We start from the raw sequence: 16,599 nt of genomic DNA, 5'->3' as shown, positions 1-16,599 counted from the left end.
AATCCATAATAAAATAATTAAAAATATTAACGTTTTAACACTATACCTATAGACGTAGTAGGTACACTAACCGACTCGAGATCGACTAATAACGAGTGACAACTAAAGACTTGATTATTGAATTGTACATATCTTATAATCTTATCTTTTCACTATTTTCAATAAAAATAGTGTGCGGTTTTAACCCACTATAAATGTACGGTAATTTGTTATACAATGACCGATAAGCTGTGCGGTTTTTGGCTATTGACCTTTTTAGGGTCAAAATCAAAAGTGTGCGGTTTTTGGATGCAACCGTAAATAATATATAACGTTAAGTTATAAATAGGACGTGGATTTAAATGCATTAAAAACAAGAAAAAATTCCTTAAAAATACGATTTAAAGCACTTATATTACAAAGCTTAATAAAACGTCCAGAAAAATTAAAAGTCCTATTTAAACGAATATAAAATAGAATTTAGATAGACGTATAGGTAGTGTATTCGTTATATTTTGAGTTTCATTATAGCACATCAGTAGTCAACCAGATGCTATTTAATATTTTAAGTGTTGTTTTCTATAGCTGAAAACTGAATAGTTATAGTATCGAACATAATGGGTACGTAAAAAATAGAAATATAAGTAAAAAAAATTACCTTTATTTAATTGTATTTAATTTTTTTTTAATAAGTTTTTATAAAATTGACTTCAACCCATATAAATGTTCTAATTTAATTTTTCAATTCGTTGATAATATATGAAACGAATTCTTTGCTTGGAAAGCAATGTCATAGATAATTCAGAAAATGCAGTTTATATTTAAATCCGCGGCCTAATTACAAATAATAATATCTGATGCATTGATGCTGAAGAGTGAGGGGGGCGGACAATCAGCCGTACCGAAATCTAACATGTTAAACACTTAATATATTAAACAATTTTTCACACACGCGTCATGGAATGAAAATAAAAAATATTTATAATTCATATTTATACCGATTTTCTACCGATTTATACCGATCTTCTATATTAATAATAATTATAAATATATAGCAATAACAAATCATTTTTGAGTAGCGGCCCACCGGGAAAGTTCCCAGTATCCCGCCGGCTCAGTCCGCCCCTGGTTCATATTGTAACCAAAAAATCTATTATAAACACAGTTACTTATTACAGATATTATAAGTTAAAATTTGGACGAAATGACATATTAAAACCAAGAATAACGATTTTAGTTATTTTGTTGTAGTTTAAAAATAGTAGGTATTCGCGGATTTATGAAACTTTTAGAGTATATTATTATAATTTATATACACGATGACACTTTCAAATGTAATTTTTTGGGCAAAAATGACTTTAACCTACTATATTGTAGGTACTAATGCCTAATAGTAAAATAAATTACTTTAATCTCAATATTATTTATTAGTTAACGATGTCTTTGCTCAGAATCGTTTTTCGTTTGTTCGTTTTGTATTTTAATAATTTATCCATGGATATATTATTATTACTAATAATTATAGTAGGTGTGTTTGTTCTATTTCATTAATTAATTTAATACTATACCAATAAATTATATATTAATTAATAATTTTTGAAACATTGTGTTCGAAAAAATAAAAATAAATTAATTTAATCATAACTGTTGAACTTTTAGGGACATAAAAGGTAACACATTAGTGTATGTAGTATTACACTATTTATATATAGGTATAATATGTATATACCTATACGAGTATATGAGTAGATACATTATTCATAAGTGCGCACACGTCAGGATAGGCTGCAGTTGACCATTCCGTGAATATTACTTTTATTTGTACTTGGTTATACGTCCCTAATCCCTATGATATAGAATATAGATATTAGGTGAACAATAGAAGTTAAGTATGTGACACTAAATTAATAGTTACCTACTTATAACTTATAATAACGTTGTATTTGGAAAAAAAAATTACCAGTTATTAATTAAAATTGTATCTTATGACTATTATCAGTTATAAGCTATAACATATATTTCTATAAATTAAAGCAAAACATATATAGGTATATTAAGTACCTTATATAGGTATAAGCTCCTATTAATTATAATTATTCTACGAACAGGGACTGGAAAAACGACGACGACCTTTATATCTCGCGTATTTTATACATTTCTGGTTCGGAACTAAAATATGCGCATACAGCACTTGGATAGCACATTTTTCGTGACATTAAATATTTATTTTAAGTCTTAAAAGTAAATTTAAGCCCCAAAAGAATATAAAAACAAACTTACTTTAATTATCGACTCTTTCGGCGGAATCCGTGACGTGTGTGAACTGCGACGCCCATGAGGAAACGCTCCAGATTACAAAACTTAGAATATTGTAATTTATGAAAAATAAAATTGTACGAAACGCAGTAAGTTTTTTGCTCATATTTTCTTTGCTTATTGAAATTTTAGAATTTTTAATCGACTGTGTCTTCTGCAACGACTTTGAGATTTGCCATAGATAAATAAATAAATGACATAGATATTATACTAGGTACGTCAATATGATGAATCCACGGATATAATATAATGCAACTTTTTATATCAAAGAGTTCCGTGTTAAGGAACAATTTGTTTATTGAAATTTGATATGACAATAAAACCAAAATAGTTTATAATCTTGAATTTGAATTATAATAATATGATATAGGTATTATTTAAATTATTATTTTAGTTTATCAATTTAATTATTGATTAAGGTGGTGAATAGATATCAGAAGCACAAGAATTTTTTTATAAGAGTATATTGTATTTTATGAATTATTAAATAAAAATGTGATGACTGGATTTTAGAGTTAACATAAAGCCAAATACCATAATACCAACTAGATTTCTAAAACTCTAAGTCTAAGAAAAAATTATTTAAAAAAACAAGAATAATTTCTATTTTACGTCACGCGGCCACACGGGTTGATCTAGCAACTGACTGCTACGACAACTGTGCAATTTTTTTAAGCATAATCCGTTTTGAAATCGTCCAGAAAAGAGTTTGTTTTAAGACTGTCTGTCTTGATAACAACTAATTTAATTTAAAGTGTATTGTTATATTATATTATAATGAAATTAATAATTATAGTAAAATATATAATTACAAGACATTTAATACCTATATCTATAGCCATCTAGGGTACAAACTACACTAAAAAAGGTGTAAGTATGCTAATAAAATATATGAGGTGTATAATGTATTTATGTATATAAAAATATAAAATATAAAGATTAATAACATTATATTGTTTTAAATACTTCGCGCAAACCTAAGGTGATACCCGGCGTATAGTATAACATGCAAAGTGTTGCGTATTAAACTTGGCGTGGTGAAACGAAGACGGTCTCGCGTATTTTATACATTGCGCTTTTGGGATTAAACTTATAAATTCTTCTACGTAACCCAGTTAACAGATTGTCCGTGGCAATAAATATTTAATTTAAGTCTAAAAAGTAAATGTAAAATAGTAATAATATGAAAACAAACTTACGCGTAAGCTTCGACTCTTCCGGTGAAACCTAGCTAGAGTGCCGCCGTCGCCGAAGAAACTATCTTTATCCATCTTCATCTCGCTCTGAACTGAAACTTGAAAGTATCAAAATATTTTATGAAAATAACCTGAATACCTGATCATAACGAAATGTGTGAGTTTGTGTTAAAACTTACATTATAATGTATACGGCTCATAACTGTCGGTCTATATTGATGGCTTATTACTTATTTGTTCACTGAAATTATTAAAATTGTTTATCGTCGCCGACGAATGTCGACAATTGACGATTGCCATAGATATTATAAAATATATTATTTACTATGATAAATCCATAGAACTTTATATTATACTAAGTATCTATGTATATACAGTCTATTGATAAATATTAAACCGTATGTACTTTTACAGAAAGTACTTTGTGATCACCAATGTACCTATTCTGGTTATCTATTTCAGTTATAGTTCGCATGCCAAATTTAACTATGCGAAACTGGTCCGCAAGTTTATAGACATTTTATTATTCGAATGCATTATCCCACCAGTTCCTCTAGACACAGTGTTTGAGAAGTTATATTTTTTTGGTACCCAATTAAATTACAATATGAAATATTATAAGTTACCTATGTAGGTACTTGTCCAAAACTCGACTACCGGGATTTAAATAAAAAAATGTGATTATAGGTAATCTATTGGCTATTGATCTATTATAAAATAGAAACTTAACCTACCAATAATATCACGTTTTAACAAAATCGATTTTAGTTTTTGGTGTAACTTTAAGTCAAATGATCGTAGATAGGTACATGCAATTTCCCCTGATTGTTTATAATAGCATTTTCTATACACCACCAAAATATTTTGACTTGTTTTGGCTGTTTGTGGGCATTTTCAGTTTCCATTTTTTTTAGTTTTATTTTCTATAAATGTCAATAAAGTTTTAGAAGTGGGGTCAAAAAGCATGAACATTTAATAAAAGGCTCCTGATATATTGTTACAATAACAGGTGAAATTTTTTAAAATAAATAGGCACAATTTATGAACTTTAAAATTGAAAAATGATATTTCAACTTTTATAGCTAAGGTTTGAAAATTGAAAACAAAGTTCCACGTAAATAGGTTATTCTGTGACCAAAAAATCTAAAAAAATTTTTTAGAAAAAACACAATTTTTCTTATACCTAGTTATTTTATATTTTTATGATCAAATTGGACGAAATTAGATATTTAAACAAAGAAGAACGACTTTAGTTCGTGCTATACCTATTTTAAAAATATTATTCGTGGGTAATTAAAACGACTAAAATATATTATTATATACAAATATGACAATAAACAAATAATAATAATTCAACTTAACCGTATCTATATTCATACGTTGCAGATCACAAAGATTTCTGTAAAAGAACACACAATTTATCAACTGACCATATAGGTACTGAGTATATAAGTTTAATGGATTTATCATTACACCTACCTAATATATTTTGTATCATCTATGATAATCGCCAATAATTATCGACATTCGTCGGAAACGATTAACAATTCTATGATAATTTCGGTGAACAAAAAAAATAAAATGAGCCAACAATAGACGGACAGTTTGTTAAGCAGTAGGTATATATAATATTAAAATATAAGTTTATACCACGAACTCGCCCATTTGAGTGCGTTCGGGTTATTTTCATAAAATAGATACTTTCAAGTTTCAGTTCGGAGTACTTTTTAAACTTGAATTATATATTTATTGTAACCGACAATCTTTTTACTGGATGACGTATCGTCATCTGATATGTGGTGATGGAATCACTAGAAAAAATTATGTAAATAAAAATTTAAAAAACAACAAAATACCTAGGTACTCAATTTGAAACTTCTAACGCAAAGACCATACTGTGTCATCCACTCAGTGTTTGAGTAGGATAATAACATGCTAACAGATGAAGAGATCTCGGATGATGAAAATATAATTGATTGCGAATCAGGTAATGATTTTAGTTTACCCTATGTTGATGAAGTTGCCGAATCGATGGAAAATAATCCCTTCGACGACTATTTAGTAGTTTTGGATACTGACGTACAATCACATTTACCCACTGTAGAAACTTAAGTGCCAGTCGTTATAAATGTACCTGCGACTCCGGTTCCAGGCCCATATACTAACTCTTTGCCCCCATTAAAAAAAATTTTAAAAAACTTATTACAGACAAATAAAAAAAATAAAAATACAAGTTCGGACTCTATAACTTCCTCAATAACTACAAATGCTGACGAAACTGAAGAATCATATTATGAACCTAATCGAAAATAGTCTAAAAAAAATAAAACAACTGATATACCAAATTATTGCCTTCCAACTGGACCATTAGATGAACTTTTTCATGGTGAAACAGCTACATCGGTTTTTCTTGAACTTTTAGACGGCTTTCTCGATCATCTTGTTTTTCAAACAAATTTATATGGTACTCAAAGAGATAAAATACTGAACATAAAACGACACGAAATGTTGAATTTTATTGGAATTAATTTTTTATGGGTTATCATAAATTACCTAGCTGGAAAAACCATTGGTCAACTTGTCCAGATCTTGGTGTTAATTTAATACCTAATACAATGCCACGAAATAGGTTTGATCTAATATTATCAAATTTACATGTCCAGGACAACACTTTAATTTCTCCGAATAGTACAGACAAACTTTTTAAACTTAATCCATTGATTGATTATTGTACTGAAAAATTTTCAAAATCATATTATGGCACGAGGGAATTATCAATAGACGAGTCTATGATAGTTTTTAAGGGAAGAAGTAGTATGAAACAATACAACCCCATCAAGCCGATAAAGCGTGGCTATAAAATATGGTGTATATGTCTGATCAGAATGGTTATATAAAAAATTTTAAAATATACAAAGGTAAAGATGAACAAGTGTCTGACGAATTCAAACATTTTGGTCTTGGAGAAAGAATCGTACTGGAACTGTCTAAAAGTGAGTGGAATAAAAATAGATGCTTCATTTTTGACAATTATTTTACGTCTATTCCTCTTTTAGAAAAACTTAAACTCGAAGGTTGTTTAGCTTATGGCGCTATTCGACCAAATCGTAAAGGTTTACCAAAATTGGCTGATGATACAAAATCTAAAAGGGGAACTTATGACTACCGCATATCTGATTTAGGTATTAGTGTCTTTAAGTGGAAAGACACAAAAACTGTTCATTTTGCATCAAATTATCATGGATCTGAGGTAACAACAGTTTTACGTAAAAACAAAACTGCGGAAAAAAATAATGTCACATGTCCGCAAGTTGTCAAAGACTACAATCGTTTTATGGGTGGCGTAGATCACGCAGATCAATTGCGCATGTCGTATGGAGTAGATCGGAAGTCAAAAAAATGGTGGCACAGATTATTTTGGGGTATTCTAGATATAATGTTCATAAACGCATTCGTAATTTATAAGGAACGGCATAAAAAAATACCACTTTTGGTATTTCGGCGTCAAGTTGTACACGGCCTTTTATCTGAAAAAGAAGTTATTACTCCGTCCCGAGCACATTTATTTCAAAAACGTAAGAATACAGAAAACACTGAAGTACCGAAAAAAAGAAGAGGAAAACCGCTATCAGTTTCTAAAGACGTCAGGTTGCATAATCGAGGAATTCATTGGCTAAAATTCACTTAAAGTCGTGGTCGATGTGAATTATGTTCATTTAAATATCAACTACAATCAAGACCGTTCTCAAAATGTTGAACGTGTACCTAACGTTTTCTTATGTTGTAATGACAAGAAAAATTGTTTTGCTGAATACCATGACATAAACTGTAATGAATAATTTTTTTTCATGCATGCTTTTAATAATGTTAATATATGAAATTATTATAACGACAGTACTTTTTTTATAACATATATTTTATAAGGTATTCTAAATATTGAAAACCAAGTACATTTCTACAATTAATTACAGGACTTAAAAATTCTACATCAATAGCAAATTTTCAGTAACTTGTTAAGTGTAATTTATTTTATAAGATATTTTAATTATCGAAGACCTAGACTTTTTTTAAATTTATTAAAAGGTTTGGAAATTTATTTTTAAACTCAAAATATAACCTCAGGTAAGAATAATATATAAAATGTATCATAGATAGGGCCCAACGGTACTAATGAGTACCATGTTAAAATTGTGAATTTGACCGACGGTACTCTGTAGTACCACCATCGTAAGTCAAATTTGGGTTTTGAAAAAAAAAAAATTTTTTTCTCTTTTAAGTAAGTATAAAAAAAAATATTTGGTAAAAAAAATTTGAAAATTCATATTTATTTTATGGTTGGTCTACAAAGGGTTAAATGCTTATAAATAAAAACTGTGACTAAGGATTTTTAATATTTTTCAAATATCATTGTAACAATATAGTAGGAGCCTTGTATTTTCAAGCTTTTTTAACCAACAAATAAAGTTTTGGTAAATCACGATTGAGCATGTACCTTTTTAGCAACACGATTGAGCATAGAATATTTTATGCGATGTTGCCACATTCACGTGGCCGAAATTTTGTAATTTATTATTTTCACGTATTATTACACCAATTATTATCTTACCAGACGCGAACCGCGAGCCGTGAGCTGAGGCAGCTGAGCCCAGCTTTATCGACAATTTTATCGATTAATAAATTAGTTCCGGAGCTATAAAGTTCCAACGTTTTAAACATTTAAAATTGGGAGAAATTATAAGATAATAAATTAAGATACGATTCCAAAATTATTATAGAAATAACATCAGTGTTCGATCACCCTTACTCCATAGTATTCTTGACTTATAAACCATGCAGTATTATTTTTAATTTGTACCATATTTTGTTTTTATTATTTTTATTATTTTTATTATTATTATTATTATCAAACAGATTTATGAAATGTCACTATTTTATAGACTATGAAATCATGTTATTTTTTTGATATTATGTTATATTTTGAATTATAGTAATTATTTAAATAAATATTTTTGTATAGCGTATTGCGTATAGCTTAAAATGGAAAATGGTAACGTTGCACAGTTTTTTATGCTCAATCGTGTAAGTTTTCTTTTGTATTCCGATTTCCTTTGATACGCCGACAATTTGGCTCAATCGTGTCGCAAAAAAAGGTGTATTATGCTCAATCGTGTCTCAGCCTAAAGTTTTATTGTCATCAATAGACAAGAATACTAATAAAATTAGAAACTGAAAATGTTCCTAAACAGTTCAAAACAAATCAAAATATTTTAAAAATTTTATCGTGTATATAAATTGCAAATATAAACAACCTGTGAAAATTTCATGTATATACGTTCATTTGTTTTAGAGTTACACCAAAAACCAAAATCCATTTTGCTTAAAAATTCCCGTTTTTCCTTAATTTTTCTTTTGTTTTTCACGGCGCTTTTAAAAACTACTGGGAAATTTTTACTTTTGACCCCCTCCCCCCCAATTTACCAACTAGATTCACTTTCCTATCAGAAAAGATATTGTTTAAGAAAATCCAAGCACTTTTACTGTCCTAAAAGGTGACGACAGACACAAAAAAAATAATAAAAAAAACACACATCATTGTAAAATCAATACATTCATCGTTCCACTCAGAATCTATATATAATGATACATTTTGTAAAAAACATTTGAATTCTGATTCTTTTGTTATTTCATAACTTATATTTCTTAGCATTTGTTCATATTATTTTTTTTTTGTCAAAACTACGAGTTTGAATATTTAACAATTTAATAATTGCTTGTTAATTCGATTCAAGTAGTTCAGTTGATCAAAAATATACATCTATAATTTATTATATTTATGAAAATATTAGACAATAGGAATAAATAAATAATAATATTATATTATTAAATAGTAAATTTAAAAAAAAAATGGGTGGGGAATGTCCTACTTCACCGAAAACAGTCAGGGGGGGGGATATCCGTGGTAACTGTATACATTGCCACGTTGGTAAATACAATTTCTACTATTATTATTAAATACATTCAAATACATTTCATTTAGAGCAAAACGTATACGAAATGTCGTGAAAATACATATAAGCTGAAAATTTTAGTATCCAGACTCGACGTAGGGAGGAACACGCCTAACCATCAGTATGACAGGCGTCAACAGTACTTCCGGTGTTAATTTTTTTTGCCTATACACATGGCTTGTGTATTTAAACTATGCCAATACACAAAGAAATACTAAAAATATTTTGACTTTCTAATGCGTCTATAGTGCTATTTAAAGATATTTGAAATGTATTATTACTATTATATAAACATAAACATCTATTAACCAATGTAAATCATGATTGTAATACTAAATATGAACGTAATATAAATATTATTTCTAAGTCATACAACTTTTGTTTCTCATTGTACTTTAAATGTAAGATCAAATTTATGTAAAAAATTGAGTATTAATTTATTTAACTTTAAAAGTGTTAAGGAATTAAAATTTTTTTTGTAGTCTTAACTTTGATATCATTCAAACAAATCTAATCTTGTATGTCGTTAAATTTTTATACGTTGCTTAATCTTAAATTTTGTTTATTGTGACATTTTTGGTATAATAACATGTATACTTAAATTATAATCCGGACTCTACTCTCCCAAAACAAGCTGTGCTGAATACTGTCTATTGTCTTATCTTTGAAATGTTTTGTATTCTTATTTGCTAAAATAAAAAATTATTATAATTATAAATTTTCGAATTTTTTCAAGTGTTTATACCATTTTTTAGGCTTACTAAAAATATTAGAAAAAACATTAAGGACTAAGGTCAATATTAAATTGTGGTTCACGGATTAGTAATTTTAATAATTGCAGACAGGTATAATTTAAATTGTCCATAAAATTGTTAGAGAACTAAATGTTTGGCCAAAAGATGAGGTCCATGATGTATTGGAAGAGTTACAAAATAAAATAAATAATTATTGGTTTAACTATTATATTTTTGCAATCATTTGGTGTTGTATACATTTTTACAAAGCAAAAATAATATCGATTCAGCGCTATTGTGTTTTAATATTCAACTTATCACAAATAAAATATGTTTAATTTAAAAATAATAACAAAATTCATATATCAAGATGTCTGAATTGGCGTCTCAATTTCTCGTGCTTGTTCCTTTTTTCTTTATGGTTTTTCCACGGCTTGGATGTACTTTGTTGAGCTTGACTGTAGAATGAAGAAATATTATTAAATAAACAAAACATAATAAGTTGCCTACAACATACTTGTTAATACTGCCCATTATGTCCATTTTTTTCATCCCTTTACTGTGTGCGCCCATTGTTGTTTTTTGAAAAAACGTATTGTCTAAATCTGATCCAGATGCAACATTTGGCTGAAAAACAGTGTTTGTGTGTTTAGATAACAAATTATTCAAATTACAAATTTAAAAAAAATAATGAACCTTAAGAAGAATGTGTTCAAATGGGGTGAATGTTTTTGTTGCACGATTTTCTTCAGGTGGTGGAAAAGAATGAAATTTTTTTTGATCAACTTCTGGTGGAGCAATACAAAACAGTAGCCGTCCATTAACATAATGCTTAAGTATCACACGAGCTGCTCTAGAACCATCTGGTTGTCCGTTTGCCGTCATGTACCCTCGACTGCCTACATTAGTTAACATAAAAAACACAAATGTTGCATTACCTATATATGTTACAAAAATTAGTCGCTGATAGATTACATGCGTAAGCATTCAGAAATTCATCAGCTGTGGGTGGTCGATTTTGATCCTCGCCTTCCAACGGTTTTGTTACCATAATACTAAACTGATCTTCTAATATGTGTTTAGGTATTTGCGAACAAATTATATTCACGGGCGGTCTGTGATCTCGCATTTGGTCGATGGGAAGAATACCATGTATAATAAGGTCAGCTTTTGTAAATACAAAACTAGGCATAACTAAACCAGGACAATCGCATAACATCAGTTCCTTGTCAACAAAAAGTGTCTGAAAAAATATTATATATTATATAAATACTATTATGACTTCCTTGAACATATAAATACAAATTAAAATTAAAACAATAATATTTAAATAAATTATAAAAATGCACCTTACATTTTACTAGTACGAGAACAAACTATGATAATATTCATAGGAATATTTTATACACTGTGTCTAGATACCTGGGTGCCCGCGAGAGATAAGAGAAAATGGTAAGAGTGGTTATACAGCAGTAACCGGCAGTAACCCTGTGACCAACTTGAGGAAATGTTGCACAACAAGTTAAAGGATATTTTCGTTTTTTTTTTGTCCGAGCGCAGCGATTGAGTGTCCATACGGACATTACTGTAAATAATTAACGTTTTTTTCACTGTTGGGGCTTTAGCCGGGTATTGAATATATACATGAATGGATCTGTGTACGTTTTATGTACACGGGCACCCGAGTACCTGGACACAGCGTATTTTATAATATATTAAGCTAACTTAATGAACTGTGGTTCAGATGATACCTGAAAATGTTTGGTTTTTCCTGGAGTAGAAGATACTGACACTTTCTTATTAACAAGAAGGGTATTGATTGTTGAACTTTTACCAACATTTGGATAACCAACTAGTCCAATAGTAACCAATTCATCAGTCAAACGTTTATTATTTCCATGAATTGTTTTGAAGAGACAAATTAATTCTTCTTTTGTTAATAACTTTGAAGAATTTTTAAACTTAGGACATTCATCTATACATAAAATTTTTTAACAATATTGGTTAAATAATTTAAAAAAAATTTAATACTTTACCATCCACATCGCCAATTACTTCTTCTTCTTCGTCAGTTTCATAATCTGAACTATTCCACTCTTCATCATCTTCTTCTTCTTCTTCTACTTCTTCTTCTTCTTCTTCTTCTTCTTCGACTACTTCTTTGACCTAAATTAAATAAATAATATATAAAATAGAACAATTAAAATAAAATGTTCTCTACAAACAGTTTCATCAGCATCTTCATTTCCTTCTTCAATAGTTTCTTCACTTTGCTTTGCAGAATAAAAAGCTACTGTAACAGCTCTAGAGTCAAAATATTTTGCCCAGTATTTACGTTGTTGAGCGGTCAGCAAGTCAGACTTATTTAACAACAACAAATTAGTTTTATTTTTATCAACTTCTTTTGAATATTTCTCCAAGTCTTCACAATAGAATAATAATGGGTTCCGAGCATCCACAATCTGAACTAGAACATCACTTCTCTCAACAACTCTCCACAGCTGTCTCCAAAAGCCCAAGTTTTTTTCATAAGGAGTCAACACCAGACCCTGTTCTTCTTGAAGTTCTGCCAACTTACGACGCCATTCTAAAAAGTTTTGTCTTTCTTTAGATTCTAAATCTTCGGCTGTAGTTTTGTTATCCCACGCAGGTCTATAAATTAAAAAAAAAAAAAAAATGTTTTGGTATGTTTGCTAAAAATATACATTGGGTCATACCTTCGGGGAATTTTAATGAAATGTTTAAATTCCTCGTGAGACTTTTCAATCTTTGACCGTTCTTCATCAGTCAGAGTACCAACCATTCGACTTTCAGGCACAAATTCAACATTTAACTTTTCAGCCTAAACATATTACAAGTGATGATTTGCAGTTAAAATAAACATCAAGACAAGAATATTACATAAAATATTTTAATCATAGTTACTACTTACTGTAAATTCAGTTCCGGCCAATTCTGCTGTGGACAAAAACTCTTCGAAAGAACTCTGTTCTGTTACAGACTGCAAATTGAGTCTTCCCCAGTCATATCCATCAGCTAAATCAGATGTGTGAAGCTATTATAAAATATGTAAACAATTAAACAATTATTTCACACGAATGTTAACCAACCACAATATTATTGTACGGATAATTCAAAAATAAAAAATTTGACAGCAGAACAATAGTGAATATTGTACTTACAAATGAGTCAGCATTCAGTGTCTTATTACTGCGACCGAACCTGTCTTTGATCAACGCACGACCAAAGTTATGACCTTTCTTCTTACCACCCATTGTGGAATTGCCAATTTATGTATTTAAAATCTATGACTGATGTTTAATGTCTTGATCCTTTATCTTAAGAAAAATCTTGAGATAGGATTATAATATTATGCATAAATAAACTTTGTTTTTTAGAAATATTAGAAAACAACCATATACAAGTATATATAAAATACAACAGAATAGATATTAGATAACACGAACAATGAAGATGGCTAAAATAATAATATATTAATATAAATTCTATATTATTCTGGTTGATATTTGATTAATGATAATACCTTTGAAAAATAATAAAACTTCACGTGTTCCCATGCCTAAATAAAAAGGTTTGATTACAAAAAACCAATTTTCGTCCGGTTTGCGCATCTCCCCGCTATTCTACACATAAAACCATTGCTCGTAGTTCTCCGCATTTCATTGGTCGGAAATGTCAATAGGATTTAACCTAACTTATCATAGAACAATAAAATCACAGCATGAAGACTAGAATAATTAATTCTAATAAATAATAAATTCTAGTTTTCATGAATGATGAATCAGAATAGTACTATATTTTAATATATTATTATAATAATATTAATATTAAATAGTTTGCTTTTAATTTTAGATCTAGGGAAGGTTACTATGGTTAGTACGTTATCAGTGATTTTACGCGGGACCAATCTACAACAACTTACGCTAGACCATGACAAATTCTATTAAATTTGTCATGCCGTAGACCACGAATAAATATAAGAATTATAATATTTGTGTGCGGGTCGTGCGGTAGCAGGACGTTAATGTTAATTATTATTATTAATTTATTATCTTTATTTCAATATTTCATACTATTATATTAAATTTAATCAGTTATCATAACTGTACAGATATTTAATATTATTCAATTTAGTATCATGACATCTATTTTGTCATATTTACTATTTAGTAATGTTATTATCGTATAATAATTATTAGTATATTACAACTTACCAGTGTTCGACTAACGAGTCACGGGTTTAAAGCCGTAGTTCACTAGTTTTCATTTTTTATTCGTACACTAATAAATACTTACTTAAAATTAAAAAACTGTTTTTTTGTATTTCTGTCAATCACTTGATATTGAGACTAAATAATAACTGCAATATTTAGGTGAGTAAAACCACATCATTGTATTCATTAAAATTGTATACATCAAACGTAAATCAATGATGAAAAGAAAAACATACTAGGTAGTAGGTACTTAAAATGTTTTTATAATAATAACCTACCTTTTCTTATACCTCTATGGCTCTGGAATATAATTAAAATGGTTTTTCACTATGTTTTGAAGAAAATTATTTTTTTGCAGTAGTACATTTTTGAAATGTATAGTTATTAAAAAACTGTTTATTTTATCACTGTATGTTTATCATCCGATGTTTACGTTCGTTGTCAAGTTCAATAAGTGTACAATTATTAAAATATAGTTGTTTTCTTTTGTGTTTTTACTTTTATAGAACAGAAATTTGGATTTAATTTATCCTACCACAGTTGATGACATTTTACTTCTCATTCATAACTGGTCAACGATGGCATACAATGATATGCATAGACAATTGTTACAGTATTTCATGCACGAAAGAATGGTTTCTGAAAAAGATGCTAAAAAGGTGATTCAAGTCCTGTTTCCCGAGAAAAACATTGATAACATTATTGAACTAATAAACTCTAAAATTTCTCCACTCGAATTCAAAATCAACAAAGTGGTATATGAACAAAATGGCAATGTAGCCTATGTATTTATTGCTACGTTTATGGAAGATTTCAATGCTAAACCGGATCCAAGCAAAATAATCTTTGGCGAACTCGTTAATCATATTTTTGCCTCAGGTGGATCAGTAACGTATGACCAATTAATGACATTTTCTAAGAATATGTCTGATACTCAGTTGGATAACTTTTTTGCATCAAAATATTTGATTGCTGACGAAGACAAAAATATATTTTTGTCACCATTGGCAATTAGTGAATTGGAAGGGTATTTGATCGAACAATTTCAGGACAAAAGATGTATGGGTTGTATGAGTATTGTTGGACATGGTATCAAATGTCAGTCTTGTGAAAAATTTGCACATGGACATTGCTTGACTGCATATTTTAAAAATGTGGGCAGCAAGAAGTGTCCCAAATGTTCTAAGACATTAGATGTTAGTTGGAACTCGATAAAAACAGTCAATAACTTATAATAAATCTATTTGATTTATGATTATTGCCTAAATGGCTTACTATACAGTTTAATATCTTTTTAATATAATATATAATTTATAAGACCTTTTGAGTATAAACATGTTATACATTAATTTTTAGATCTTTAAATTGTTAGGCTATTTGTTATATGTTATTGTATATAATATTTAATTTAAAATTACAGAGCCGTTGCATAAAACTGTATGTTATTTATAGACAAATAGGTAGTTAACTGTAAATTAAAAATTAAATGTAGCAGGCTAATATCTATAAATGCTTGTCAAAGAAAAATATGTCTTTAATTAAGAGGTATTTCAATAAGTAATATTAATTTACAACTTTATAAAAGCATTTTGGAATTTGCTAATGATTTGAGTATTAATTATATAATTATTTAAGACTTATATAAACATAATAGTTATTATTTTACCATGTCTAATGTTTAATGTCTAATGAATGACTTTATTAGTACTAATATTTTACTGACTTATACAATATACACAAATGATAAAAATATATTTCTTGAGTTCTTATTTACAATATTTAGCACCTACACTATAGTAGCAATATAAAATATAATTTCTATAAAGGTATGAAAGTATAACAGCATATTGTTCTTAAATTTTATTTGTAGTATGTGTAATATGTAAATAATATCATTGCATATGATTCAAAATGTACAATATACCAATTAAATAAAAATAATTTTTTCAACTGTTATTGTGTGATTTTAAGTTAATTAATCATACTACTGTTCAAGTGTAGGTAGTTCTTTGTTAATATTATGTCAACCAATAGGTATTATTAGTATTATATATGAATATGTTTACACAAATTGATTATAGAATATAAAAAAATAATATCCTTAATACCTATGAATTATTTTCTGCTGTAA

At 28.5% G+C, this 16,599-nt stretch overlaps 3 protein-coding genes across 4 annotated transcripts; 2 read left to right on the top strand and 1 right to left on the bottom strand.

Annotated features, from left to right (window-relative positions):
- Positions 1 to 5,423: 5,423 nt before the first annotated feature.
- Positions 5,424 to 7,179, top strand: LOC132949111 (piggyBac transposable element-derived protein 3-like). The gene is made up of 4 exons (XM_061019893.1): positions 5,424 to 5,570; positions 6,155 to 6,302; positions 6,410 to 6,484; positions 6,548 to 7,179. The coding sequence occupies exons 1-4, from the start codon at positions 5,424 to 5,426 to the stop codon at positions 7,177 to 7,179; spliced, it is 1,002 nt and encodes a 333-aa protein (XP_060875876.1).
- Positions 7,180 to 10,444: 3,265 nt separating this feature from the next.
- LOC132948387 (large subunit GTPase 1 homolog) lies at positions 10,445 to 13,813 on the bottom strand. Of its 2 annotated transcripts, none has more exons than XM_061018825.1 (10): positions 13,416 to 13,813; positions 13,166 to 13,288; positions 12,951 to 13,075; positions 12,459 to 12,885; positions 12,270 to 12,399; positions 11,985 to 12,208; positions 11,209 to 11,476; positions 10,930 to 11,132; positions 10,751 to 10,860; positions 10,445 to 10,691 (listed from the first exon to the last, which is right to left on the bottom strand). In XM_061018825.1, the coding sequence occupies exons 1-10, from the start codon at positions 13,506 to 13,508 to the stop codon at positions 10,592 to 10,594; spliced, it is 1,803 nt and encodes a 600-aa protein (XP_060874808.1). In that variant the 5' UTR covers positions 13,509 to 13,813; the 3' UTR covers positions 10,445 to 10,591. The 2 variants fall into 2 exon arrangements, with proteins under 2 accessions (XP_060874808.1, XP_060874809.1); XM_061018826.1 differs by having other exon boundaries at positions 13,166 to 13,269.
- A 250-nt stretch (positions 13,814 to 14,063) lies between these two features.
- Positions 14,064 to 16,312, top strand: LOC132948388 (non-structural maintenance of chromosomes element 1 homolog). The gene is made up of 2 exons (XM_061018827.1): positions 14,064 to 14,627; positions 14,975 to 16,312. Exon 2 carries the CDS (start codon positions 15,047 to 15,049, stop codon positions 15,701 to 15,703), a length of 657 nt encoding a protein of 218 aa, XP_060874810.1. The 5' UTR covers positions 14,064 to 14,627; positions 14,975 to 15,046; the 3' UTR covers positions 15,704 to 16,312.
- The last annotated feature ends 287 nt before the right edge of the window (positions 16,313 to 16,599 follow it).

The sequence above is a fragment of the Metopolophium dirhodum genome, chromosome 7, assembly GCF_019925205.1.
Source record: "Metopolophium dirhodum isolate CAU chromosome 7, ASM1992520v1, whole genome shotgun sequence".
In the NCBI taxonomy this organism is placed as follows: Eukaryota; Metazoa; Arthropoda; class Insecta; order Hemiptera; family Aphididae; genus Metopolophium; species Metopolophium dirhodum.
This window is presented reverse-complemented; position numbering and strand designations above follow the sequence as displayed.

Bases quoted from the DNA above. Each gene is read 5' to 3' on its own strand.
- LOC132949111 (XM_061019893.1), top strand. From the start codon at position 5,424: ATGCTAACAGATGAAGAGATCTCGGATGATGAAAATATAATTGATTGC. The intron at 5,571-6,154 runs GTACAATCACAT...TTACATGTCCAG, and splicing joins TAGTAGTTTTGGATACTGAC to GACAACACTTTAATTTCTCC. The intron at 6,303-6,409 runs GTAGTATGAAAC...AAATATACAAAG, and splicing joins GATAGTTTTTAAGGGAAGAA to GTAAAGATGAACAAGTGTCT.
- LOC132948387 (XM_061018825.1), bottom strand. From the start codon at position 13,508: ATGGGTGGTAAGAAGAAAGGTCATAACTTTGGTCGTGCGTTGATCAAA. The intron at 12,400-12,458 runs GTTTGTAGAGAA...TATTTAATTTAG, and splicing joins ATGAAGATGCTGATGAAACT to GTCAAAGAAGTAGTCGAAGA. The intron at 11,133-11,208 runs GTAATCTATCAG...TAACTAATGTAG, and splicing joins ATTTCTGAATGCTTACGCAT to GCAGTCGAGGGTACATGACG.
- LOC132948388 (XM_061018827.1), top strand. From the start codon at position 15,047: ATGGCATACAATGATATGCATAGACAATTGTTACAGTATTTCATGCAC.